Source organism: Magnolia sinica, chromosome 6 (assembly GCF_029962835.1).
Source record: "Magnolia sinica isolate HGM2019 chromosome 6, MsV1, whole genome shotgun sequence".
NCBI classification, from domain to species: domain Eukaryota; kingdom Viridiplantae; phylum Streptophyta; class Magnoliopsida; order Magnoliales; family Magnoliaceae; genus Magnolia; species Magnolia sinica.
The window spans coordinates 34,074,603-34,102,399 of NC_080578.1; the positions used below are offsets into that span (position 1 = coordinate 34,074,603).

The 27,797-nt window shown below is 41.1% G+C and overlaps 1 protein-coding gene across 2 annotated transcripts; it reads right to left on the reverse strand.

Annotated features, from left to right (window-relative positions):
- Positions 1–27,570, reverse strand: LOC131248639 (polyadenylate-binding protein-interacting protein 11-like). Of its 2 annotated transcripts, XM_058249005.1 has the most exons (11): positions 27,356–27,568; positions 26,644–27,220; positions 26,446–26,556; positions 25,260–25,304; positions 25,068–25,140; positions 24,851–24,963; positions 24,651–24,710; positions 24,525–24,572; positions 24,354–24,422; positions 866–927; positions 1–549 (listed from the first exon to the last, which is right to left on the reverse strand). In XM_058249005.1, the coding sequence occupies exons 2-11, from the start codon at positions 27,178–27,180 to the stop codon at positions 489–491; spliced, it is 1,179 nt and encodes a 392-aa protein (XP_058104988.1). In that variant the 5' UTR covers positions 27,181–27,220; positions 27,356–27,568; the 3' UTR covers positions 1–488. The 2 variants fall into 2 exon arrangements, with proteins under 2 accessions (XP_058104988.1, XP_058104989.1); XM_058249006.1 differs by lacking the exons at positions 1–549; positions 866–927 and adding an exon at positions 22,362–22,409 and having other exon boundaries at positions 27,356–27,570.
- Between the last annotated feature and the right edge of the window lie 227 nt (positions 27,571–27,797).

Below are 27,797 nucleotides of genomic sequence, written 5' to 3' on the forward strand. Positions count from 1 at the left end.
TAGTAGTCTAACCCAATTTTCAAATTTCAAAACAAATTAGAGTAGAATGGCAAATAAGTCATTGCATAGCAAAGGACTCCTAACTGAAATATACACAGCCATTGATCTATTAAACTCAAAACCAAAATGAGTGCATGATAAAAACAACCGACCAACGATTGGATTAGTCGCCGAAATTAACTTAGTAAATGAAAACAGCATCCAAACAGTTGTTTGTTTTCTGTTCTTTCCCGTCCCCTCCAGTTCTCTTCAGACATCCCCAAACAAGTTCATCTGATGAACTTGCACTAGAAGATGAACTTCCAAAGCCTCAAAGTTCCAACCAACTCTACATGTTTCCGCCTAGCTTTCAGGACTCACCCCATGATGATGCAACCAAAAACTAAAATGCAATGGCTAGACCAGAAGAAATATGCCTTAAAATCTATGTGCATATATATGTATATAGAGGGAGATAAACATTAGCAGCCTCACATGACCAGCAAGATTTAATGCATGGGTGGCGGGCGGGGCGCACGTGGGCGGACTGGTGTCTTTGATGGGCTTACCCTGTATGCATTGCCAACAAAAAGAAATTTCAAAACAGATGGCTGATAAGCTGGAATATTGTCCACCCTACAGGAATTTGCTAGAAGCATAGCTATGTTTGGCATAACCCGCTCCATGCAGATAGCAGGAGGGCTAAACACCCACATCCGTTAAATCCACCCCAACACAAGAATGTGACGAGCAGGTTCGATCAGTTATCACGCATTTTCATTAGGAGCGGTGGAAATGCCCCTGTACACATTTCAGGGGACCATTCCTAACAGGCCCTACACAATTAGGAATTCTAGAAAGATGTAGATCCTGTCTAACAACATACCTTATCGGCAAGGATCCCAGAATCGCACCGCTACAGTTGAGAGCAGCAATTGCACTTTCAGCCTGCAAGAAGATATTCCACTTGAGATTCAGAAGATCAGGATATATATAAATATAAATAAGCATATAAACATAGAGGAGAAAATGTTTTAACTGCCCTTCCCTTCATATGTGTGCATCTGTGTCAAAAACAAGGGAAAGCAAGTGACTTCAGAATTCTTCCATCGGTCTCTCAAAGCAAGTGATTTCATAATTTGATGAGATTGAAATTGCACCAGAAAGTAATGTTCCAAACCACAACATACCCACTTTCCTAATAACAATCCTTGCCAGGCCTAATTCGCACAGAAAAACAAAAGATGAGAGAAAGGATCTGCAAGAAGCTCATCTCCAATCCAGATATTTTCCCAGAATGACACCATCACCAACTTAGTACTCCATTTTCCACAACATTGCCAACCCAGCGAGGGATATTCAGATTATCATCTCCATATCATTGCCCCATTTGCTAATTGCTTTTCATAGTCAAAAGCACCACCATGCCCATTCAAATGCTCCATACTAGCTAGCTATAACATTCACCAGAAGCATGTCTAGCTCCTCTCTGAACCTTTACCATCATTTGCTAAGCACCACCCAGTTTCTTTTACAATATTTCCAATTCTCTCCTCTTTTTTTTACTTTCTAACCTCCTCCCAACTAATGATATGGAACTTGTGCATATCGTCATTGCCACAAGAAGTTGCCTTGAATGCTCAATCTTGCTAGCCCCCATCACCGTCGAATTAAAGAGAAATAAACCGTACCACAGAATTCATTATTTGATCAACGTAATTCCATCACCAAAAGAAAGGGACCTTCTCTTCCAAGCCGCTAACTATTTTCCATTTGCTATGGAACCAGATCCCAAAGGATGCCACAATTGCATTTCCCCCCGGTCCCAACCGAAAGTATAGTCGCATAAAGCATGAAAAAAGCGGCAACAAATTCAGGTGTGAAAGTGGGGAAGAATATTTTCTTCAAAAGGTTTGAAAATATAAACGGTTGGAGAGTGAGAGTAGGAGCATGAGTCCGAAGCGTGATTCGAAGTAAGAGGGTCAGCTAGGTGGAAGGTCACGTGCAACTAGGATTGGAAAAGCAAGATATTTAAAAAGGAATCGCCATTCTTTTGCAGCCTATCCAATCATCCAAAACCAGCACTTCTCCATCCATTGTTGCTATTCCAACCATCGTAATTCTGACAACACTAACCCTTCGACCAGATATTGCTTCGAAACACTAGAGAATATCATTGAGGTACTTCACTTTCACAATTGAGTAGGGCTGTTAATGGGTCGGGTTCAGGTGGGTTGGGCCCTATAGTTCTGCATGGCTGTACCCATTTTGATCGGGTTCAGATCATGCCAGGTTCAGGTCTCTTTTTCGAGGACCTAGATCCAATCAGGTTAGGGTTAGGTTTGGGTCAAATATGAGCATTTAACACCCAGCAACCAATGAATGGATCAGATTACACATACGTATGTACCTTTCAAAAAAGATTACACACACCGTGTGCCGCTTTGACACATGCATGGTGTGTGAATGGGCTCTTTCACATGCGTATTGGCTTAGCAAACCTTATTCCATTACTAGAATATATAATACATGTTTATTGTTATCTATATATATATATATATATATATATATATATATATAGAAGATGAGGCATGCTCCAATGGTACCAGTACCACCCTAAGCTACAGTGTTACAGGAAAAATGTGGGACCCACGCGATGCATTCACAAAATATGACCATCCATCGGATGAGTCGTCTCACATTACCCCATGGTCCCAAAATCAGCCCAACAAAACCTCAGGTGGGTCACAGAACAAGGGACAAGTTGAGAGGGGATGTAATGCAGGGGCATTTTCACACCGGGCTTGAGTGGGGTCGCTTGTGGGATGCAGGGGCAAACTCGGAGTGGGTGCGGCCTACGGAGGAGGTATCGTGTTCGAGACTCCTCACCAGGGGTGATTAATGCGCATTTCACACCAGACTCGAGTGGGGTGCCCGTGAGATGCGGGGACACACTCGGGGTGGGCGGCCCATGTGATTTGGGGCCCACGTAGGGGGTTCGGCCAAGGTCCTAACCCATGCGAAGTGGGGCTTGGGCTATGAGATAAATGGATTAATTCGCCATACTCTAACAGTTCGAGCTTTTAGAGTAAATGGTTAATTATCCTGCATCAAATTGGTATCAGAGCAGGAGGTCTCGTGTTCGAGACTCCTCACTGGAGGTGATTAATGCAGGGGCATTTTCACACCGGGCTTGAGTGGGGTCGTTTGTGGGATGCAGGGGCACACTCGGAGTGGGTGCCGCCTACGGAGGAGGTATCGTGTTCGAGACTCCTCACCAGGGGTGATTAATGCGCATTTCACACCAGACTCGTGTAGTAGCCCGTGAGATGCGGGGACACACTCGGGGTGGCGGCCCATGTGATTTGGGGCCCACGTAGGGGGTTCGGCCGAGGTCCTAACCCATGCGATGTGGGGCCTGGGCTATGAGATAAATGGATTAATTCGCCATACTCTAACAGTTCGAGCTTTTAGAGCAAGTGGTTAATTGTCCTGCATCAGGAAGCCCACCGTTGATTCGAGTGGAAGGCCCACCATGTTGTTTACTGGGGATCCAGGACCTTCATCTGCCCTGGATGAAGAGTGAGGACAAAAATCAGGTTGTTCTTCAACTCAGCTGGACCATGGTGAAAATCAGTGGTGTGTCCACTCCCACCTTGTTCCCTATGTTATGGCCCACCAAAGTTTTGGATCGAAATGATTTTCAAAACCTAGAGGTAACATGTGGGGATGCATCTGATGGACAATGTTGGATGTGATACATTGACTACATGGCAAGGTATTTTGTAATGATAATAGTGGCCGTAACGGCCACCACCGTTACCTTTAGAATATGGGCCGTAACGGCCATTACGGGTCTCTTTTTTATTGTATTTAAAATAAAATAAATAAATAAAACCTTGTATCAGCCTCGTAATGGACCGTTATGGCATTTACAGCCATTATGACTAGCATGCACAGAAAGACCAATGAGTCACAAAAACGAAGCCTGCGAAAGAAGGATGACCAACCAAAAAGCCCAATGAGAGCCAGATCCGAAGCCCACAAAAGATTGAAGTTAAGGCTTTCAGAAACCAGCGAGGAAACGAATGGCAAAGAATCACCTTGTCTCAAGCCCTTGTGCCTCTTAAAGAATCTAGGCAGACACCAATTCACTAGAATTGAGTTTTCTAAAGCCTTTGTGCCTCTTAAAGAATCCAACCAGAGACAAATTCACAAGAATCACTCTCTCAAACCCCCTAGCTGCATTTTCCCATACCTCCGATAAAATTTTATCATTGATCACCTCTGATTTTGATCCTACAACTTTAAACCTACTCTTCTTCTATACAAAAGGTCTCTAATAGCGTCTCCTATCAAGATCCACACGACCCTGCATGTTCCACCTTTCAGTGCTCTAAGGTCTCAACATCCCAAGCATGGGGCGCACCCCCAAATCTTAAGCCATAAATTGTACTTAAAAATCTCAATTTCTATCCCCATCGACAATCTCAAACAATAAGCCTTCTCCAACGTCTCAACTTCATGAAGCACTCAATCTACCTCCACTTCTTATGGGAGCATTAACAGCACTTAGAATTTCTCACCCCATCTAGAATAGCCATTCCACACTTTTAATTCACCCATCTGGCAATTCTTTAACTAATTGAGAGAATATATCAGCAATAGTGCCATGCTAACCAAGTAGACCTTTAACAACTCCTTTTTCTCAAGGACCATGGCATCATTCACTATAACCCTCTCCATTCTAAAGTTCTTTCCAAGACAAAGCTTTCCTTGCCAATCAACATTGAGGCCTCCCAGTAAGGACACCCAAGCCCAAAGAATACTCTAGGATTTCCTTACTTCATATCAAAACCTTGGTGAGCATCCATCAAGTTCCTTCCCACTTGTCCCCTTCCATATTTTGCAAGTGGACTATATATCAAATTCCACATTTTGGCCATCCAACACACCAGTGGACTTTCAAGCCATGTGTTCATACCATCATTAAACAAAACTAACCTCCGCAACTCACCTGTCTCTATTTCTCGAAATCACAAATTTCTCAAGTCTTTCGTACTTGAAAATGGTCACAACAAAACCAGCTCCCCATTCTTTTAATATTGAACAAGGTAAATCCTTCTTCAGGCCCTTCCTCGCCCACCGTCCTCATATTTCTTTGAGAGGTTACCATAGTCCAACCTCCTCCACCTGCAATCCAAAAATGGATTTATAGAACATGTATGTGAGAGCTTCCATCTCCCCACAATTTTCCCCATTATACACAAAGACCTATTCTAGCATTCCAACTCTATAAAGATCATACATTGTGACATCAGAAAACTCCTTACGCAGCAACACAACACATGATATGATGGGGATTTGATCCTCCAAGACCAACAATATTCTTGGTTATATCACTTAAAGGCACAATATTTCCCATAACCTTAATATCCAACTTGCCATAAACAACCAGAGGCATACATGAATCAGTACCAAAATACGGCGAGAATCCCAGGTTAACCATTTAAAGGAGCAATGAAAGGTGATTGGTTTATAACAAATGAATAAATGGCACATCTAGCCAAGAACCAAAGACATGCATGTTAAAGGGGATTCAATCATAACAGTTCTCCTTCCTCCCTCTCCCCAATCCTAAGAGGCCTTGGGATCGGCCTCAACTAGTAATAGATATCATTAGCCCTTAACTGCAACCAACCATTGAAGAAAATGGGATCATGTCCGCCTTCTCTGGTACCATTTCCAAAGAATATACATCCTATCTAGAATAATTAACAACTCTAACAAGGACCAAAATAAGAGGCCCAAGAATAGCCTACAACTTCTAATAGAAATAATTCAACCAACATGTTGAAGATGGTATAATAAAATGCTACTCCAGTCCCATTTTCAAACCCTACAACCATTAGCATTTTTTGGAAGGTTTTTTTAATGTTTGGCTGAAGGTAGAACTGTTATGAATGGGACCAATCGCCTCCATCAGGCTCCTATACTTAGCATATTTAATAAGGATCAATTGACTCGATCAAACTCCTAAACTTCACACCCCATATAGGATCCAACCAAAAGTATCAAAAAGAATTCCTTGGCACTAACAATTTGAATTGATGGTACCCTCCAAAGCACAAGCGAAAAATTAAGCACCACCACTTAAGATTCTGCCCAAACCTGATCCTAGTTGCCTCATTTTCCCCATCAATTCGCTTTATACAATAACAAATGGGATTTTTTTTCAGAAGTTCATTAGATTATGCATCTAAAGAAAACATATATCATTAAGATTTTTAGGTCTTTAACAAGTACGAATGACACTAGGAACTCCTTTTACTTTTAGAATTTCTTTTCCGTAGTTGAGCAGACAAATTATCTATAGCCAAAACTGATGGATCATAAAACTATTTGATTATCACACACATGCATGTACACATATATAAAAGAAATGGTCACACAACTAGTACGTCCAACTAATTCACCCAACTTAGGGATTAATTCATGTTAATAAATGTTCGGAGAGGAGTTATTTCACGTCACTTTGGAAAAGGGGTCGGTAGCTTGGGTGGGCCCCACTGCGGTGTTAATGTGAAATCCACCCTAACCATCGGGTGCATCACCCCATGTTAGACCCAGGGCTAAAAAATTAGCCCCATCCGTGGTTCAAGTGGACGGCACAATTGGAAACAGTATGCCGGGAAAAGATCACCCTCCAAACCATATCCCTTAGTGTGGCCCATTTAGATCACGTATGGGCCTGTTTTTGGGCCCCATGCCTAACTTTGGATGTAGCATCTAATGGTTGGAGTGGATTTCACATACTCATCATGGTGGGCCCTATAAAAATCAAGGGTTGATGTCTCTCTCCCAACTGTTTCCATGGGCGTGGCCCACCTAAATCATAGGTCAACCTGATTTTTTTGGCTCTTGGCCCAGCATGGGATTACACATCTAATGGTCAGAGTGGATCTCACATACACATCACGGTGGCCCCATCGAAAATCAAGGATGGACGTTCGTCTCCCACGCGTTCCCAAAAAATAATGATATATCCTAAAAAGAGTTCTTAAGTCCAATTCGTTGGACCACAAACCACAGTCCACCCATATGATAACTTCTAAAGTATTAAGTGCATGAGACATCCAGCCCTTCCAACAAGTTGGCCCCACCACAAGGATCACCTAATACAATGGTCAATAGTATTCACACATCAAGTGGTCCAAACCATATAAAACAACATTTAGCCAATGGTAAACACACAAGTCTAGTCCACTCAATGAGTGGTTATTGCGGAGTTTTCCAAAAGGTGATGCTCCTGATCGACCAACCTATTGGAGGGGTTGGATGTCTTATACACACGAAAGGTTGGAAATTATTTGTAGGTTGGATCTTAACCTATAGTCTAGCCCATTGGACTTAAGACCTCATTAAAAATAATAATAATAATAATAATAATAATAATAATAATAATAAAAAATAAAAATCCTACCGAATGCCCGCCCTTGATTTTTTATTGCTACCCCCCATGTGTATGTGAGATCCACTTTGATCATTAGATGTGTAATCACATGTTGGGCCCAGAGCCCAAAAATCGGGCTGACCTCTGTGATTCAAGCAGGCCGCACCAAGGGAAATAGTTGGAAGAGAGCAAGGCCCATGGTGATGATTATATGAAATCCACTCCAACCATTGGCGGGCACACTAAAACTTAGGCTTGAGGCCCAAAAGTCAGGCCCATCCGTGATTCAAGTGGACTACACCAAGGGAAACAATTTAGAGAATGAGCTTTCACTTGTACACTATTTCCAATCATGAGGTCCACCTAAATCACGGATGGGGCTGATTTTTGGGCCCCGACTCTAACATAGGGTGATGCACCTGATGGTCTAGGTGGATTTAACATTAACAACACAGTGGGGCCCACCCAAGTTGTCCGCCTCTTTTACAAAGTGACCTTAAATAACTCCTTTCCAAACATTTTTTTAAGATTGAAATTTTATTAAAGAAAAATGTCAAGGCAAAGAAAATGCACAAAAATACATACAGGAAAAACAAAAGAAAGAAGCAAAACTAAAAAAGCAAGACAGCAATCACACACAAGAACCAAAGCCCAAACAAGCCAGGCATACTACAACCGAAAGATAGAAGAAAGAATACAACGATCCAAGATTGAAAAACATAACGACCACTCCAAGACGTCCCTAGAAATCAAGGCCGCCACCCTAGGGATTGAGGGGGTATTCCAGAAACAATGGTCATTCCTCTCTCTCTAGATGGCGCAAAGAACCACAACGATAGTCAAGCGCCAAATCAATTTGAGATCCTTTCTAACGCCCTCACTATGCCAAGAAAAGAATAGATCCACCGCACTAGGAGGCATGATCCAAGGAGTGTTGAAGAAGGCTAAGACAACAAACCACATCCCATGAGCAAAGGGGCAATGGAGGAAGAAACGGTTGATAAATTCTGCATTGTCCATACAAAGCAAGCAAAAGTTCAGCAAAAACCATCCCTTGCTTTCAAAGATTGTCAATGGTGAGGATTCTCACCCTAGCGAGAAGCCAAACAAATGTAGCTACTTTCAAGGGAGCTCCATAAGACCAAAGCGAAGAAGGGGAAGGACCTCCTACTGGCCGAGGGGGAGGCATTGAGGTGCCTAAATAACGAGCAAATCAAGAATCTATTAGAACTATTCAGGGACCAAGATAGTGAAACGTCGACCCTCAGGAATGGCCGAACACCTTGCAAGAGTTACAAAAGACTGAGGAAGTCCCCCATCTCCGAATTAGATAGATTTCTTCTACAATGAGGGCACAAAATTCCAAAACCCACATCAGAGACAATTGACAATAGAAATGAACCCATCCACAACAACTTGAGCCAAGCTAGGAAAGAGAGTGGAGAAACCTATCTGAGATCCAACAATCCAACAAGAAACGTATGCAGGATCCATTGCCAAGAGAAAAGGATAGCCCTTCCTGCACTTGAGGCCCGAGATAGCTATAGCCTTTCACACACCAAAGGCTCCATAGAGGGAGGAATATTTGGAAAAACCAACCACCATCATGAATACCATACTTACTAGTAATGATATCTCTCCACTAGCATCTTGGCTCTAAACCAAATTGCTAGATCCAATTGCCAAGAAGGGTTGAGTTTATCACAGCCGAGTCCTGGATACCAACAACCCCTTCCACAAAAGGCTTACAAACCTCGGCAACTCAAAAGGTGGAATTTACGGATATCAGAGGACCTATTTTAGAGAAAATCTAAACTAAGTCTATCAAGCCTAATCAAAACCAACTTCAGGCAATAAAAACAGGGAGAGGAAGTAGGAGGGGAGGTTTGAAAGAGTTGCTTCGATAGGGTCAAACAACCCCTATAGAGAGTGTGCAACACTTCCAGGAGGCCAACTTCCTCTCGACACACTCAATGACTACATCCCACAAATATTTGGCAAGCTTCCCAATGCAAAGAGAACGACCACAAAATGACGGGAAGGTGCATGCTTTGCAATCGAAAATATCTGCGAAACAACACAAGGTAGGGGAGGAAATATTGATACCAAGCATCTCGCTTTTAAAGACATTAATCTTAAGGCTAGAGATAACCTCAAAGCAGTGGACAATTTTTTAAAGGTTTTCAATGGACTCCTCAACCTCGCAAAAGAAAAGAGTATCATTCAAGAACTATGGGCAAAATTTTGCCACCTCAAACCCATTGAAAAGACCGGCCAACTAACCTTTACCCAGCATCCTACTAAGCCCTCTAGCAACGACGACGAACAAGAAAGGAGATAGTGGGCCACCCTACCTCAATCCTCTAGAAGAAGGGAAACAGCCTTTGGGAGAAGAAAACCATTAACTAGAATAGAGAACTTAACGGAGAAAATGCAAACATGAATCCAAGTGTGTCATCTCGACCCAAAGCCAAGACAACCTAGCATATAATCCAAATAATTCCAATCAACATGGTCAAAAGTTTCCTCCATGTCAAGCTTACAGACAACCCTGCTACTACCCGACCAATGGACATACATTTATTAACATTAATTAATCCCTATATTAGGCGAACTAGTTGGATGTACAAGTAGTTGTGAGAGAGTGAGACTCTCTCTCTCTCTCTCTCTCTCTCTCTCTCTCTCTCTCTCTCATATGTGTGTGTGTGGGTTGGGCAAGCCATGAGGATCATCATTTTGTGCAAAAATCAGCCCTATCCATTCATCAGGTGGATTGTGCCATAGAAAACAATTTCTAACCATTGATGAATAACAAAATACAAGTGTGGTCCACACATTGAGTGGATGTGGCTCATTTTTATGCAAGTTGATCCTCATGGCCAGCACAACCTACTGGAAGGGTTGGATGTCACATGCACATGATAGAATAGAAGTTATGCTGGATGGACTATAAATTGTAGTCCAACCAGTTGGATGTCACATGCACATGATAGAATAGAAGTTATTTGCTGGGTGGACTAAAATTTATGGTCCAACCACTTAGATGTCGCATGCACATGATAGAATCAAAGTTATTTGTTGGGTAGACAATAAATTGTAGACCAATCGGTTGGACTTGAGACATATATATATATATATAGGGAAATGGTACTATGAGGTCGAGCTGTGTGGGCCCCACCATGATGTGTATCGAACATCAACCCCATCAGTCAAATACATCATTCCATGGTGGGCCATGGGCTTAAAAATCAAGTAAATCCATGACTTGGGTGGGCCACACCACATATAACAGTTGAGAGAGGTTACCCTCCTATTAAAACATTCATGATCATTTATTGGGCCCACCAAGATGTGGTTCACAAATCCAGCCCATCCATTATGTGTGTTCCACTTGGATGAGGGGTCAGACCAAGTTTCAGTTGCATCCAAAACTCAGATGGACCCCACCAGGTGCTTTGATATGTTTTAGGCATGTCTTCACATGATTTTAGATGATGTCCTACTTGAGTTCTATATACGGCTGATTTTTGGGATATCCCATAACCTTAAGGGGACCCATCAAATTCAAGGTGCTAATGTTCGGCACGCATCACGGTGGGGCCCACACAGCTGACCTCATGGGAAGTTCCCATGAGCTCAACCTCATAATACCATTTCCCATATATATATATATATATATATATATATATATATATATATATATATATATATATATATATATATATATATATATATATATTCCCTCTTTTTTTCAACTTAATCAACAAATTTCAACATATCCCTTTTAGAACGATATTTATTCACTAAAAGGATTCAATCTTCCACAATACAAAATTGAACATATGGAGTGGAGGATCTATCTACCCACGTATTAAATATCTTTTTCTTCTTTCCTTCCGTTTTCTTTCCTTTCTTAGAAATAATGGTGATTGTAAAAATCAAAAGATTACGAAAAGGGAAGAATTCCTAATGCAAAGTGAAGACCAAAGGACACATTCTGTAGCCAACAAGTCAGACCAAATCATTAGCCTCTCTTTTCACATACGTAAACGAAATGTTTAGCGGCTTTAGCCTAGCCATGGTATCACCTATGTCACAAAAATTTGAAGATAATTTACATGGCCTTGAAGACCCTTAGCTACCAAAAGATTACATTGCTAATTCCCCATTCATCATTAAAGGCCCAAAGAACTCTTTTTGAGAGATTCATATGCCCTCTCTTAGGACCTTCTCCACATCCAATGAGTCCCACACCCCAGTAGTTCTGTTGGAAACATGAATTTGACTTTCATCATCATGAATAATTATGTCGATGCCACCTAGCCCCGGTTACCCGAGCAAGGACCATCAAAATTCAATTACACCACCCAATTGGTGGGTTCTTCCTCTTCGAAACCACCTTGCCCCTTTACTTTTTCAAATTTACCACCAGTAACCAACTGAAGGACAAGTCAAACCAAGCAAGCCCCCCAAAATCAGGACCCAATATGAGCCCATTTTATTTTGTTGCACTTGGTTCTCTCTACTACCATGTGAACCAGTTCAATCACATTGTTAAAGATCTTATTGCACTCTTCCCAAATTTCCCAACAAAGAGTAATGGCAACATTCATCATAAGATTCTTCCCCTTCCTACATTATATCGAATCCCAATTTTGAATTCCACCACCCACTAACATCCTCCACTTCTTGGATCCAACAAATTCAAGATGCGCCTCTAACATCCCACACTTTATGAAACCCAAACCAAATTCTCCCTCTCCAAATTACTTATTCAAAAGAGCCCCACCCACCATTTTTAATCATTGGATTCACAAACCTCCAAATCTTCTTGGCTTAAAACCATCATCTTGGTTTACGAAACAAAATTTCCAATCATCCTAGTTCCCATTCCAAGGAATCCTCTTGAAGATACTTTAAATGATCCACTACACTCCAACGAACTAAAGGCACAAAATAGGTTGGAAATACAATAAAAGTCCGAATAAGCATGTTATGACTTGTGACACTGAAAGAAATAGATTTACCTCTCCACGGCAAAAGCTTATTTTCAATCTTTCAACCACAAAATCCCATAAGAACCGAAAGTCTTTGCAACACAAAAAGGAGCCAAGCAAGAGTTTGGAAGGGATTCCACCTACACCAATAAAACATCCAAATCTCCTCAAGAATATCCGAATCCACACTCCCACCCACAACACAACCTTCCCCATGTTCACCTGCTATTCCCAAGCGATCTCTTAAGCCTCTAAATACCTCTAAAATGCATAACTACAACTACTCAAGGAATGCACCCATGAAATGTAATGAATCATCAGAAAACTGCAAATTGACCATCTTGAAACCAGAGTTGAAACCTTCAATCAGCTGAAAGCAAATCCTTATGCAGATTGGGCAACCAATATAACAGGTGAGATCAACTTAAAGATTAGAGTTTCAAAAGGAACTTTAGGTGCATCATTCACAGTAAAGAATGACCATGTAGAAAAAATGCATATCACATCCACCTCCACTACTTACCAAAGCTCATCTTTCTTGCACGGGGCTCACAAATTTTAATCAATGTAGTCAAAATTCACAAGCTTTTTCGCATCCACCTTAAACACCACAGCAAAATCCACTGGCTATGCTGAACATCCACAAACTAATACATACACGAAGCACCATTAAGAATTTGCCAACTGCTCATGAACCGTAAATCAGATGGCATTATCCAAATACCTATAGATGATAAAGGATACACCTTAGCTAGAACCAGTGTTCGAAATATCGGTATCGCACAATGTATCGCACCCTTGGGATACAGATACGTATCGGTTATCGCACGGGATATATCGTTTGTATCGCATAGTTTATCGCACTTTTTGGGAAACATGGGGAAACATTGGGAAAATGGTTGAATTTTTTAATGAAACTTTGGGGATTGTTAAAAAAGCCCTTAATACACACTTTTAAATCATAAAGTTTCAAAAAAGAAGTGTACATAATAAATTTCCTTTGTATAAGGTCCCAAGCTGTGCGCTGTCCGATTGAACTAAGACAACTATATTCAGTATCAACCCCGTTCATCCGTTTTTCCATATCATTTCAGGACATTATCTAAAAAATAAAACAGATCCAATAATTAGGTAGACCATACCATAGGAAACAATGGTGATTGACCATTAGTGGGCCACAAAAGTTTTGGTTCAGGCTAATAATAGTTTTTTCTCTTCATTCAAACCATAAATTTATCTGGTAAAATGGATAGACGGAGTGAATAAAATACATGAATTATAGTTGGCCCACAAAGTTTACAAAGTACACTGCTCACTAGGGGATCCACTTCCCACCACACTGGGGGTGGGGTGCTGCTACCAAGTTCCTTCGCTCAAAACCTATGTGGGGTCCACTATGATGTTTGTAAGAAATCCACCTCGTCCATTCATTTTTTGAGATCATTTTAGCACTTGAGAGCAAAAATGAGCAAAATCCAAGACTAAAGTGGGCCACACTAAAGGAAAAGGTGGGTAAGAAAATTCCTACTGTTGAAACCTCCCTGGGTCGTAGGGCCCACGATAATGTTTATTTTCTATCCAATCCGTTAATTAGGTCACACAAACCTGACCTGAATGAAGAGGAAAAATAAATATCATATTGATCCAAAACTTCCGTGACCCTTAAAAGGGTTTCAATGGTAAACATTCAATCTACCACTGCTGTTTGCAGTGTGGTCGAGTTGATCTTTGGATCTGTCTTATTTTTCGGCTCAAGCCTTACAAAGAGCTTGCCAAATGGACGAACGGCCTGGATATAACACATACCTCATGCTGAGACCCACAGAACTTGGTGACGTCAACACAGTTCGGTGGTGCGCCGTGCGCGCGTACTCAACTACAATAAAAAAAAAAGGGGCAGGATTAGCTGAGTAGCGAGACTCGCTACTGAATTGACGTCACCAAGTTCCGTGGGCCCCACCATGATGTATGTTTTGTATCCACACCGTCCATTAATTTGGAGAGAACATTTTATGCCATTAGCCTAAGAATGACTAAGATTCAAAGCTCCAATGGACCCCACCACAGAAAGTAGTAGAGAGAGTGACGCCCACCATTAAAAACTTCTGAGGGCCACAAAAGTTTTCGATTAAGCTGATATATTTTTTCCCCTTTTATAATGCCTTTTTTAACTTATTAACGGGTCGGATCTCAAATAAACATCACGGTGGACCTTAGGAAGGTTTCAACGGTGTATGTCACTTTCTCCACTGTTTTCTGTAGTGGGGTCCATTACAGAATTTTATCTCCCTCGTTATTTGACTTATGTCCTAAAATGATATCTCCAAATGGATGGACCGTGTGGATATAACACATTCATCATGGTGGGACCCACGTAACTTGGTGACGTCACTTCAGTAGCGATCTCGCTACTCAACCTGTCAGTAGCTAATCCGCGTCCGAGAAAAAAGGCTCGAACGACCTTTGGTTTTCAAACAGAGAGGGTTCCGGAAACCAGAACCCTAAAATATCTCCCAAATCTCATCGGATGTCTCCGGATTTCTCTCCAAAATCGGAGATGTAATTTGCGGTAACCTAGGAATGGCGCTTCAATTCGAATGGCCCACCAAATGGAAGCTTCCGATCATGGCGATCTCTTCTACAGGTACCGAAATCCACCCTCTATTTTTTTTCCCGATTTTTTCGGATGATAACGTCGATGTCCGACAATAATGGAGAGGAAATCGTGTGATATAGTCAAATATCGTGCGATATCGACGATATATTAGCCGATATCTGGATTTTGAGTTTTTTGGTATCTTCCGGGGGTTATCGTGACTGTATCGTCTCGCAGGGGTGCGATAACGATAATATCGGCCGATAGTATCAATATTTCGAACACTGGCTAGAACTTTGTCAAAACTCCTCACAAGGATAACGGGCCTAGAGTCCTTAGATGCTTCAATACGTTTTCTAAAATTAAGGGGTACGCAAGATCTTTGCAATATAAGCTTCATACTTCTTGAAAATTCCAATCACTCCACTTTAATTATGCCCAAACAAACCAAGGAGAACACCACAGAAAAACCAAAGGACTGAGAGCATTGAGTCAGATGTCTCTTATAAAAATTGAATTATGCTTTGCAATAAAAGCACCATTTCAATTGTTTTTTCTCCAAGGCAATTGCTTCTTTGAGGGATTTTGAATCTAATCTAGATTTCATCCGATGATCCCATGGAACGAAACCATCTTTTCTTTAAACTCCTTCATAACTTCATTTGAAAACGCCAACCAATAAACTATTGAACAGACACCCTTGACTTTCTACTCACTAATGATACAACCTGCCCCTTCCTGTCCAAAGCATGAATCTCTTTTTCTTATTTTTTTCAGCAACAAAAGTTCTATTTAAAAAAGAAGGCAAAAGCTTGCAAATATCCATCTAGGCATTTGATAGCAATCCACCAATACAAAGTGAAAATCTAGAAACCCTTGGCATTGGCAATGCAAGTTGAGATACCCATGGATGTAGCGCACATAATAGCTCCCACGGAACTGTGCATTTTTTGGAAGGCCAAGCAATTGCATTGCATGAGTCAACTTCCCAGACAAACGACTCCCAATCCAAAGAGATAATATCTACCTGCAATGCCAGATGCACTGGAACTACACCATCAATATTGAGCATCCACCATTCCCTCAATACATAAGGGGGAGGGGCTGTTGGTCTCTTTGGGGAATTCTAATAATCCTCGATAAGCATTACCAACTCATGAAGAAGATCATGGTGGAGATCCACTTGAAAATTTCCAAAGAGATCAATTGATAAGATGGATCATGATTTTTCTCTTTGTAAGGGAAAAATTTTGATGGAGGCTAATGAATATTCTGTTTTCCTTCCAAAATTCCATGTGATTACATGCGGGAGTGTATTCCACAACATTTTACCTCTTGAATAGCCTCACAAAAACTCGTATCTCAAATCAGCAGGAAAACAGAAGACCAAATAGCCCAAGAAGCTTCCAACTGAATAAAAAGATAATCCACTGCAATCAAGCCCAATGAGGTAATAGATCTATCAAATGAATGCCCTCCAGTCATGCAGACAATCAAGGTGGATATTCCCCCAAAAACTTCTAAAGAGAAGACCAAATTTGGAAGATGGATCTTGATTTTCTCTTTCACATGAAATAAATTTGATGGTGGCTACCAAATATTCTTTTGTTCTATTCCTTCTGCAATCAACTCTAATCAAGAAATTGACCTACCAAACAAGTTCTTCACCTACAAGAAACCACATCCATAATTAGCATATCCCAATTATCTTTTTAACGACATTTGCCTACAAGAAACCACATCCATAATTAGCATATCCCAATTATCTTTTTAACAACATTTGGCCTATCCAAAGATTCCAAACATTCCAAGCAATCGCACTCACATCTGCTATAGTCAATCTCCACCATGTAAGAATCAAACCGCTTATACCACTGCCTCAGAGACTACTTCAACCCATACAATAACTTCTTCAACCTACATATGGAATCTTCCTTACCAAGCTCCTTGAATCCTTTTGGTTGCTTCATGTAAATAACTTCCTCCAAGTTCCCATGAAGGAATGCCATCTTCACATCAAGTTGCTCCAATTCCACATTGGATTCCGCTACCATAGCCAGTAGCATCCTGATTGACATATGTTTCACAACCGGAGAGAAAACTTCATTATAATCTACTCATAACCTCTACTAGTACTATTTTGCTACAAGTTATGCCTTGAACTCTTCGCCATCTTTTTCTGTTAGTGCCTTCTTCTTTATAAACACCCACTTGCACCCTATAGCCCTTTGACGTTTTGAAAGTTCCACCAAGTTCCATGTCTAATTCCTAAGTAAAGATTCCATCTCCTCCACCATAACCGACATCAACTTGTCACCATCATTTCCAAACTTAGCCTCTTAAAAGGTGGAGGGAACTCCACGCTCTGTGAACAATGCAAAAGAAACCATATCATCGAACCCATATTGAACTGGGGCTCTAATGGTTTGCCTCTCCATGTTCCTAGCTATATTCTTTTAGGTATCATGCTGATTGTTTTGGTCAGTTTCTTGCTCATGTTGAATTTCACCTTTAGTAACCGGCTCGATTGGCTCCACCTATACCGACAATCTCTCTGCCTCACCATGTATTTCTGATTTCTTTGCAGCATCCTTGTTGGCCTTCTACATAGATGCCTCATCAAAGATATTATCTCTACTAATGACCACCTTTTAAGAAATTGTATCCTAAAGATTGTAATCCTTAACACATTTCTCATTCTCGATAAAGATGCACTTGGTAGATTTGGGATCCGATTTTGTACTTCATCCACTCTGCATGTGGAAGTATGCTGGACACCCGAAGATCCTCCTCAACCTTGAGTAATCAACATCGTTGTCTGTCCAGACTTCCTCTGCCACTTTGAAGTCCAACGCTGTCGATGGTGAACGATTCGCAATAAAGCATGCCATGTTAACCGCTTCTGCTTAAAAGCTTTTAGGCAGCCTCGTATGCAACCACATACTCCTTGCCCTCTCCAATAGAGTTCTATACATCCTCTCTACCACCTCGTTCTACTATGGGGTCCCTGAAATTGAGAAGTGCCTTGTGATGGCTTGTTCCTTGCAAGATTCCATGAATTCTACCTCTCTATGCTATGTACTTTATCTAACCTAAGACACTTCACATGTTTCCCAATTTGTTTCTCTACTTCCGCCTTCCATTCATTGAAGTTGGTGAACACCTCAGACAAGTGCTTCAAGAAATAGACTCAAACCTTCCTTAAGTAATCATCTATGAAGCTCACGAAGTATTGTGCTCCACCCTTAGATGGTACTGTCACTGGCACACAGACAATGAAATATATGTAATCAAGCACCCCGGTGATAGAATGTGTAGTAGTCTTGAACCTTACCTTGCACTACTTTCCATAGATGCAATGCTCACAGAAATCCACCTTGCACGCCTTAAATCCCTTCAACGGTTTTTGTTTATGGAGTTTCATCATGCCCATCTTACTCATATGCCCTAGATGCATATGCCACAAATTTGTGTCATCTGTATCAGATTCTGTGGGTGAAGTGGTAGTAGTCTCACCTATAATCGTGCTCCCAACCAACTTGTACAGATTCATTGTCTCATGTCCTTCATTAACACCATTGCACCTATGGTGACCTTGATTACACCGCCAAATGCAATGAGTGTGCACCCGTTTGTATCTAGAACGCCTAAGGATATCAAATTCTTTCTCATATCCGAGACATGCCTAACATCACCTAGAGTTCGTACGACTCCATCGAACATCTTTCTCTTAATGGTCCCTATTCTAATGGCCTTACATGCAGCGTCATTCCCCATTAGAACACTCCCACTATCATAGGACTTGTAGATATCGAACCAAGTCCTATTCAGGCACATATGATACGAACATCCTGAATCAAGTATCTACATACCTGTAAGATGACTTGTACGGTCGTACCTGAGGAGACCAAAAGGAGGTCCTTCTGAGCTTGCGCTACGCTAGTTGATTCGCATGTGTTCTTGTTATTCTTGCTTTCTAGGGCATCCTTCCATTAAGAGCAGTCTCTCTTGAAGTGCCCTTTCATACCACAGTAGAAACATCCATACTTTGCCTTCAATTTTGAGCTAGACTTCTTCCTGTCATACCGAGATCGCTCCACGGATCTCCCGCGTCCCTGACCCCCTTGCGCAACCCCCCCCCCCCCAAAAAAAAAAAAAAGAGAATCCTCATAACTTGATTTCTTACTCAACTCGTTAGACACGAGAGCCGCGGTGACTTCCTCCTTTTTCAGAGTACTCTTCCCATATAGCAGAGTAGTAATGAGATGGTTGTATGACGAGGGAAGCGATATTAGAAGTAGCAATGCTTTATCTCATCCTTAATCGTCTCTCCGAGCCTTAACAACTCGTTGCATATCTTTGTAAATGAGTTCATATGATCCAGAAGATCGGATCCTTCATCCGTAGCCCGCAAAAGTTGTTTCTTCACAAACAACTTGTTAGTGAGGGGCTTCGCAATGTATTGATTTTCTAGTTTCTTCCACATATCCAAGGTTGATTCCTCTTTAACAACGTTGTACATAACTTCAACCGATAGGCACAAACAGATGACGCTCATAGCCTTCTCCCCGAGTTCGCTCCAGTCGTCTTTCAACATCTTCTCCGGTTTAGTCTCCAACAACGTCTTGCCATCGAATTTCTGTATATCGAACTTCGACCCTAGAATCTTCGTTGAATTCCCAAACGTCCTTGAGCCTAACACTCCGATACCACTTTGTTGTAATTCTGAACCCACAACAAACCTGGATCAACCCTGGGGATTAGAAATACAGATCTAATATCATTGTCAATCATGTGCTTAGCAGAAGCACGCTCAACGAAGATAGAACAATCAAAATAGAAAACAACCAAACAAGCAATCACAAACACGATTTTACGTGGACAACTCTTGTGGGGAAAAAAACTACGGCACAAAGCGACAGAGATCTTCACTATAATTGAAACCTTAAAGTTACACCACTTAGCTTCTCCAATTATAGGAGCAACCCGATCTCCCCTTGCAATGCACACCGTAAGAAAAATCCTAGCCCTTGAGAAAAGTCCCTTCCCATGCCCTTACAAGTGTAGAAAACCCTCTCACCCAACAAAACCCTTGTGCTATGGGAGAAAACACTCGTCTCTTCAGCCCTAATCAAAATAGGACTTAAATACTCCGACTTTCACAAAACCATGAAAGTAAAATAGCATCCATCAGTCAAACCGACCACACTGTTGATCGGGCCAATAGACACCTTCAATCGAACCGACTCCGACCAATAGAACCTGCTCTGTTCCTGAGAAAACCAATACTCTGTCGGTCAAACCGACACCCAATTCAGCCAAGCCGACAGAGCCCTACTTCACCTCCCAGATTGCGCAAAATCCAAGGCATTCGCACAACAGTTCAAGTGGCTCTTGGTGACAAAGAAAGTTCACACGGTGGATAATCTTCGGAAAAGAGGTATGGTGATTCCAAATGTCTGCTCTTTGTGCATGCAAAACGAAGAGACGGTCAATCATCTTTTCCTACATTGTCCCTGATTAAGCGAGATATGGGCTGGTATCTTGGAGCGTTTTGAAGAGAAGTGGAGCCATCCTAGATCGGTTGATCACTGCTTGTTGGCTTGGCATGGGGTTAGTCTTAGTTGTTAGAAGATTGCTCCTTGGAGAATATCTTTGTTGGCGATTTGGCGGGCTGTTTAGGATGAAAGAAATGCAAGGTGCTTTAATAACTCCAACAGGGCAGTAACTTCTATCTCCCAAAGGTTAGATCATTGGTTACAGAATGGGCTTCCTCGGCTTCTAAGTTGAAGGGTTGTAATCCGGAGTTTATGGGGCTTTAGCTGAGTCGTCATCTCGGCGTCTCGCTTTTTGTTTTCTGTGTTTCTTTTTTAATAAATTTCAGTTATCTTTTAAAACAATGGAAAATATGTGTTTTGATATTGATTTCGTGTTTTTGATATATCCTTATGTATGCATCGGTCTGTTTTGTGGTACAGTTGGTGCTGCCTATCAAATGTTGAATGATAAGTTTTGCCTTATACAACGGCCCCTTTTTCTCAATAAGTCAAAATTTACTATGAAGGAAGGAGTTGCAACAAAAACAGAAACAACATGGTACGTATAAGTGTCTAACAACAGGAAGCAACGGCAGTTAACCCTTGTAAAGCTAATGAATCCGTTTACATCATTTGTCACTTGCCTAACATGATGACAAGAAGCATTGTGTGAATGTAGTTTATTAATTTTTCAGTTTTAAGGTTTATAATAGTTTGTAAATCAATAATCTTCAATGACCATTATCTACTCTCCATTCACAAAGAAGATCAGGCAGAGATCCCCTTGAAATTTCCCAAGAGAGACCCAACTTCCTAGGATGAATCTTAATGATGCAGGACAGGCGACCCCACTCGAGCCCAGTGTGAAAATGCCCCTGCATTACTTAATTTTCTCTTCTGTGTTCTATTGTTTTGTCCTTCCAACATTCCCCATATGCAGGAGCATACTCCACAAGATTTTACCTCTTGGTTAACATCTGCAAGCTCCACAATCGAACTCAGGATGACCCAATCTTATCTCAATAAGCTGGGGAAAAAGACTAAAAACCCAAGCCACTTCATACCAAATGAAATGATGATCCAAATCAATCAAACATCATCTTGTAATTGATCTATTAAACAAGTTCTTCACCTACAAGAAACCACATTCTGCACCCTAATTAAGGCATTAACATCCAAACAATCTATGATATCCTTTCTTGTCATAATTAATACATGATATCAGACTACGAAGCTTGTGAGTGCCATTAATGTTCTTTCCAACATGCTTCCTACACCCTTCAACAACCCTTCCCTCTCCTCCTCATCAAGGAACCAAGTAGCTCCCTCCAATTTACCTCAATGGGCTCAAATACTTCAAAATATAACCCTAATAGTGCACCCACTTCCTCAATTTTCAATGCAACCGAGGGGTTTATTTAAATATCAATATCAGCGCCTATAAGTATCAGATGGCTCAGAAACCAATATGAATCGGTGTGCATCAAACATGTCAGTGTCCATATCAGTTGTATCATAGTTATTTTTTAAGCCAAAAAATCCATAAAAATCAAATAATCAAATAATTGGAAAAATGCCTATTTTGATATTTATGTTGTGCTTCAATATGTTCTTAAGCATGCATCAGCCATCTTCGTGGCATGGTTGTTCTATCTGACCAGTGTTGAATGCTGAGTTCTGCCTTTCCAAATGGCCCTTTTTGTCGATAACTCAAAACTCATTAAGAATGAAGAAAAGGAGATAAAAACAAAACAGTTATTACATAGGATAAGAGTTTGACACAGGAGGGAGCTGCGGTTATAACCCTTCCCAAGCTAATGAATCCCGCTAAATCTTTTGCCCCTCACCTAACATGATGAAAAGAAAAACCATGAGAAGTTAGCATTTAGAAATTATATAGAGCCCTCATAGCACTGTAAGTTGGAGTGCTCGTAGTTGCATCGGGACACCTGGGCAGTCCAAAAGATTGATTTGGACCGTTCATTAGGTCATGCACCCAATTCATGTGCTACCATGAAAAATCATAGTGGTTAGATGATTAAATCCACCCATAAGATGGCCTTCTTTTTTATAGTCATCCATTTTCCCCATCATAGAAGGGATGATTAGTATGACCTGACAAGAGCGAAGCTTTAAAACTGTTAGAGAATAATTTCTTTCTTTCTTAGGTTTGATTATGTTAGCCCTTATTTCAAGTTGGGCCTCACTGAGATCATCTTGGCAAAAGGGCTAACATAATCAAACCTAAGAAAGAAAGAAATTCTTCTCTAACAAAAACCATGAGTAATACATATCAAATTCAAATTGTAATTTGCACATATTTTTACATAAATGATCTTGACTGTCCATTTTATTGGTGCTGTTTCATGTGGTTAGAATCGTCCTATCAGTGACAATTGGGCATTCCATCCCATGGAATAAGTGATGGACCTAATGGAAACTTCAGATCAATTGTTTTGAGCACTGTAACTAGTCTTCTAAGAGTGGATCACTTCTCTAGTAGTTTGTTTGGTGACATTTGTTTAGAAGAAACCTTTGGAATTATGAAATACCAATGGTTGAGGAGCTTCTAAGTGCTCAAAAGAGCATCCTTGCTGGTGAATGATGCAGATAAACACACTTGGGGCCCCTTACCAAATGTAACCTTCTCTTCTAGAGTTTTCTTCATCGCTTTATGCCCAAAAAATCTACCTTGCCCTATGTGCACCAAAGTGTGGGGTTTTTCCACGCCTCCCAAAGTCAAAGCCTTTTGTTAAAGATAATAAAATTCTCAATCTTGATAGTATTCGGAAAGAAACTGTCTCTGCAGAATATCCATTTCCTGTTGGAAATATGATGAAGAGACAAATGACCACCTTTTCTTTTTTGCAAGACAGCTCACGATATTTGGCAATTCTTCCTTAATCTGTTCGGATTTGTTGGCTCAGCTGAGTTTGGATGCTGATCTCTTCAAAGGGTGGGGAGCCGGTCACTCCAAGGCTAGAGAAAAAATCCTTTGGAAGTGCTCTCCTATGCAATTCATTGGATTATCTAAAAAGAATGAACCAGATGAACGCCCAAGGATATGGTGATGCCTGTAAATATCCTTCGGAAAATTAAATTTCTTTTCATGGATTGGGATCACATGATGAAAGAAGTCAAAGTCATATATGTCGAGTCTCAAGACTTGAATAGAAGTTGCAGTGACAATGAGCATAGTGAGCTGCCAAAACGACCGTCAAATAAGCCCCAACAACATTAGGCGAATGGAATATTAATGTGGACAGGCGCTCTAGTGTAGGAGAGGGGGTACTCTTGAGCCGATTGTTTGGCAAAAGATGGTATACCAAGACAATCTTTGTATGTTGGCTACAATTGTCCATTACCTTAATGACAGTCTCTGACTCTCCATTCTTTTCTTTTGATGGCTAGTTGGTATTTATCAGAATATGGTATCTTCAAATCATGTGCTTACGCCACAGTAAAGGCAACAACAATAGTCAAAATACCATGACTAAAAGTAAGGACCATTACATCAAAAAACTAAGTGACATTTAGATCTTGTAGACATCATCATCATTGCCATCATCATCTAAGCCTTATCCCAACTAATTGGGATCGGCTACACAAATACCATTCCGCCATTCCAGATCTTGTAGACATAACCCTCAAAAAAATGCAGGCATTTAGTGATGCCCCTCTATAATTAGCTCGGACACAATTTCCCATATACCAACACGAGTTTTTTCAAGCCAATGATATATATGGACAGCAATATTAAGAATGTATATATAGAGAGCTGGATAAATTACCATGACAAACTCAACAAAAGCAATACGGGTTGAATGATGGTAGTCTCCTAGTAGTCTCAAGCGATAAACCTACACAATACAAGATGTGCCTCATCAGTTATTTCTGTGATCAAACTACACAATTCATAACGAAAGCAAACTCTCAAGTTTGTTAAAATAGCAATTACAAACCTCTCCACATATAGTCTCAAAGAAGAGTTTAACATCTGCTTGTGTAACCTACACCAAAAGAATATACAAATTAAAAGACTTAACTTACGCATCCAATTGCAGAACAATGTATCATTTTGCATTTACCTTTTTATCAATATTTGTACAATAAATAGTTCTTGCGCACATTTCGCGTTCATCTTCAGACTAAAGGAACAGTGACAGTTAGCCATCAACTTATCAGAACCACTGACCTCTAATAATTCTTTTTCTAATAGGGAAAATGCATTAGCTACCACCTTTATGTAGAACAACAGATGTGATCATAGATCACAGGACTTTCTTACCCTTGGCAAAAATGTTGGGTTAACTGGTGCAATTGCAGTTTTTGAAGGCAGAACCCTTACTGGGTAGTACCCAAGCATCGTTCCAGCTAGACTCAAAGCAGCCCTTGCACCTTCTGAAAACACAACAACCAATAAAGACATAAACATTGTTACAAAATATACAGTAGAAGATTTAGCAAAATTCACAATGTTATTCTAAGTGAGAAGTGAAAATTACCCTCATCAGTAAACTCTATAAAAGCAAAACGAAGAACAGAATTCGGATCACCACAAATGCGACAGTCAACAACCTTCACTCCAATGAACGAAAATTCATTGAGATACATAAATACTTGGCTAACAAACCAAAAGAAGCAAAAATGAAACAGAAGAAAAAATAAATAAAAGAATATTCATAAATATGAATTGCCTGTCCACAACTTTGGAAGAGCCCTGCAAGCTGTTCTTCAGTGACCTAAATACCCAAAGAAATGCATTGAATGTCAGCACTTTTCAGCTATAAGATACTGAAATTAGAAAAGAAAAAGAAAAAAAAAAAATCAACAAAAATAAAATTAGACAAAGGAAGAATGCAACAAAGATAGACGCCATTGAGTTTCATCGGGTACACAATGAAAAGCCTTTCTTGTACGTGTGTTACATGTGTACAGTAATCAGGACAATTGCTTTGTGGTCACCAGGTGGACTGACCATACCCAAAATGCAAGTCAATCCAATTGGGTGGCCATCCAGTCAGTGGGCTGAAAAGGTACAGTTAACTCAAAATACAAACATCCATCCACATTCAACAAGCGAAACTTGCCATAAATTGGTGATCAGAGCAGTCCAATCTCTGTCATTTTTGGCTCATTGCTCACCAATGTAGTGACAACCGGCACACAATCCCAATCACCATATATACTTGCCACGTGGAGGATATATTTCATATAACTTCTATGAAGCAGGTAACATGATAGCATTTCCTAACGGAAGAAAATTGAAGTCATAACATTAATTATGCAAGGTGATCATATGTAAGTATTTGTGCTACGATAAACATATTTTAAATCAAGTTAAAAGGTTGCATTGGGATGCTCAATTCAAATGAACTGCAATAATCTAACTCAATATGGAAGAAATGACCAAGGCAGGAGTGGCGCCATTTTTAGTTCATAATTTCACAGTGACAGATAGCTGTGAGTCCATGCATTTGAAGCTGAACAGGAAACTATTATAATCTCAATTTGGGACTAGACACAGATCAATAATGGAATGGGACTAACCCCACTTTGGTCCAAATCCGCTTTGGAACACATTTGGGAGTTCTAAAATAGCAGCTGGGCAGAACTGATTGCTGCAAAAAGACCACATAAAACTGACTGGCAGCTTGATCTGAGTGGAATCTATGTCTCATGCCAGTTTGACAGAAAACAAGCAGCCCATACAATGCGGAATCTTTTTCCATCATTTCCAAACAAGACCTTTTTTCCACTTGCGTGTAACCTCAAAATGTTGAGGGTACTCCCAAACACAGTGCAGTTGAATCGCCATACACATATTGCAATTCAACCAAATCGAGCATTCACAGACGGTCTAAAGAAGCCAATGTTATGTACCTGTTGATCGATGTCACAAACATAAACAGTCCTCCTAATTATCTCTTCCCGCTGGGCCATACTTGTTCGGCTGTTCATACGCCGCTTCCCTTGACCATACCCATTCTTCCTCTGATCATGGCATCATATCAGGAATGAGAGCATAAATCTAATTTGTATAAAGGAACAGAAGCAGAAGGGAAACGTGATGGGCCCCACCCGTCTACCATTGTTTACATTCCCAGGCCCCACGCCATTGGCACCGTTGGGGTGCATCATCGCAAACCCGTTAGAGTACAGCCCGCCAACGGATACATGGCCATGGCCCACGAGAGACGGCGGGACAAACTCCTCTGCCATAGGATTCAGCTTCGAAAGGAGCTCCTCCAAAGCCCTCATATCCTGCTTGAACCCCTTGCCGCCAACCTCTCCATTCCTCTGCAAATCCACGCCATTCGATCGGGCAACCGCGTCCACCTGCTGCATCCCCTGCTCGATGTTCTGCTGCTGCACCTGTTGGGGCTTGTGGTTGCTAACGTGAGCCGGGGGTGTTGCCAGCTGCTGCAATTGCTGGACCATATGGAAGCTCGGATGCATGTTGGGGTCAACGATCCTGACACCACCACCTAGATGGTTCGGCTTCGGCTGATCAACGTCAGCAGGTCCATGGGCATTTGGAGCTGCCGCCTCGAAATTCCGACTCGACGATCCAACGTTCATCGCTCGATCGATGCCGGCATTATCAACCACGGCCATGATCGGAGCTCGCAGCGAGAACGATTCCTCTTCAAATTATCTGTATTTCGAGTTTTTGCCACTTCTTTCAGATCGATGAAGGAAATCCGGCCGTTGAATTAAAACGAAAAAACCAAAAAAAGAATAAAAGAAACAAGAAAGAAAAAGAAGAACGGAAGAACGGAAGGGACTGTACCTGCAGGCTAAATGATGTCCATCGATCATGAATGGAAGGTCAAGATCGCTGCGGAGAAGATGAAAGAAGAGGAAGATCTCCGCAAATGGGAAGAGGAAAAAGGGAGTTTGGATTTTTCTTTTATATATATATTTATTTGGAGATAGTTCTTGGGATCGTCCGTTTTCTCTCTTTTACACCTTTTTGGACCTTCCCAGCCAACGTCCTGAAATGGAAGAAGGCCCCAATATTTTCACAATGAGAAAAGAGGAATGCTACTCGCGACAGTAGCATTTCGGATCCTACTCTCGCGCGCGTGTGCCTATCTGCACGTGCGTTCGTCAGGTGGACCCCATCGCTTACGCGCCGTGGTCCCGGAATCAGGCTGCTTCGGTCATCAAGTAGACGGACTGTTGAAAGAAATGGCCAGCGATCTACGGTTAAAATACACCTGCAGACCACC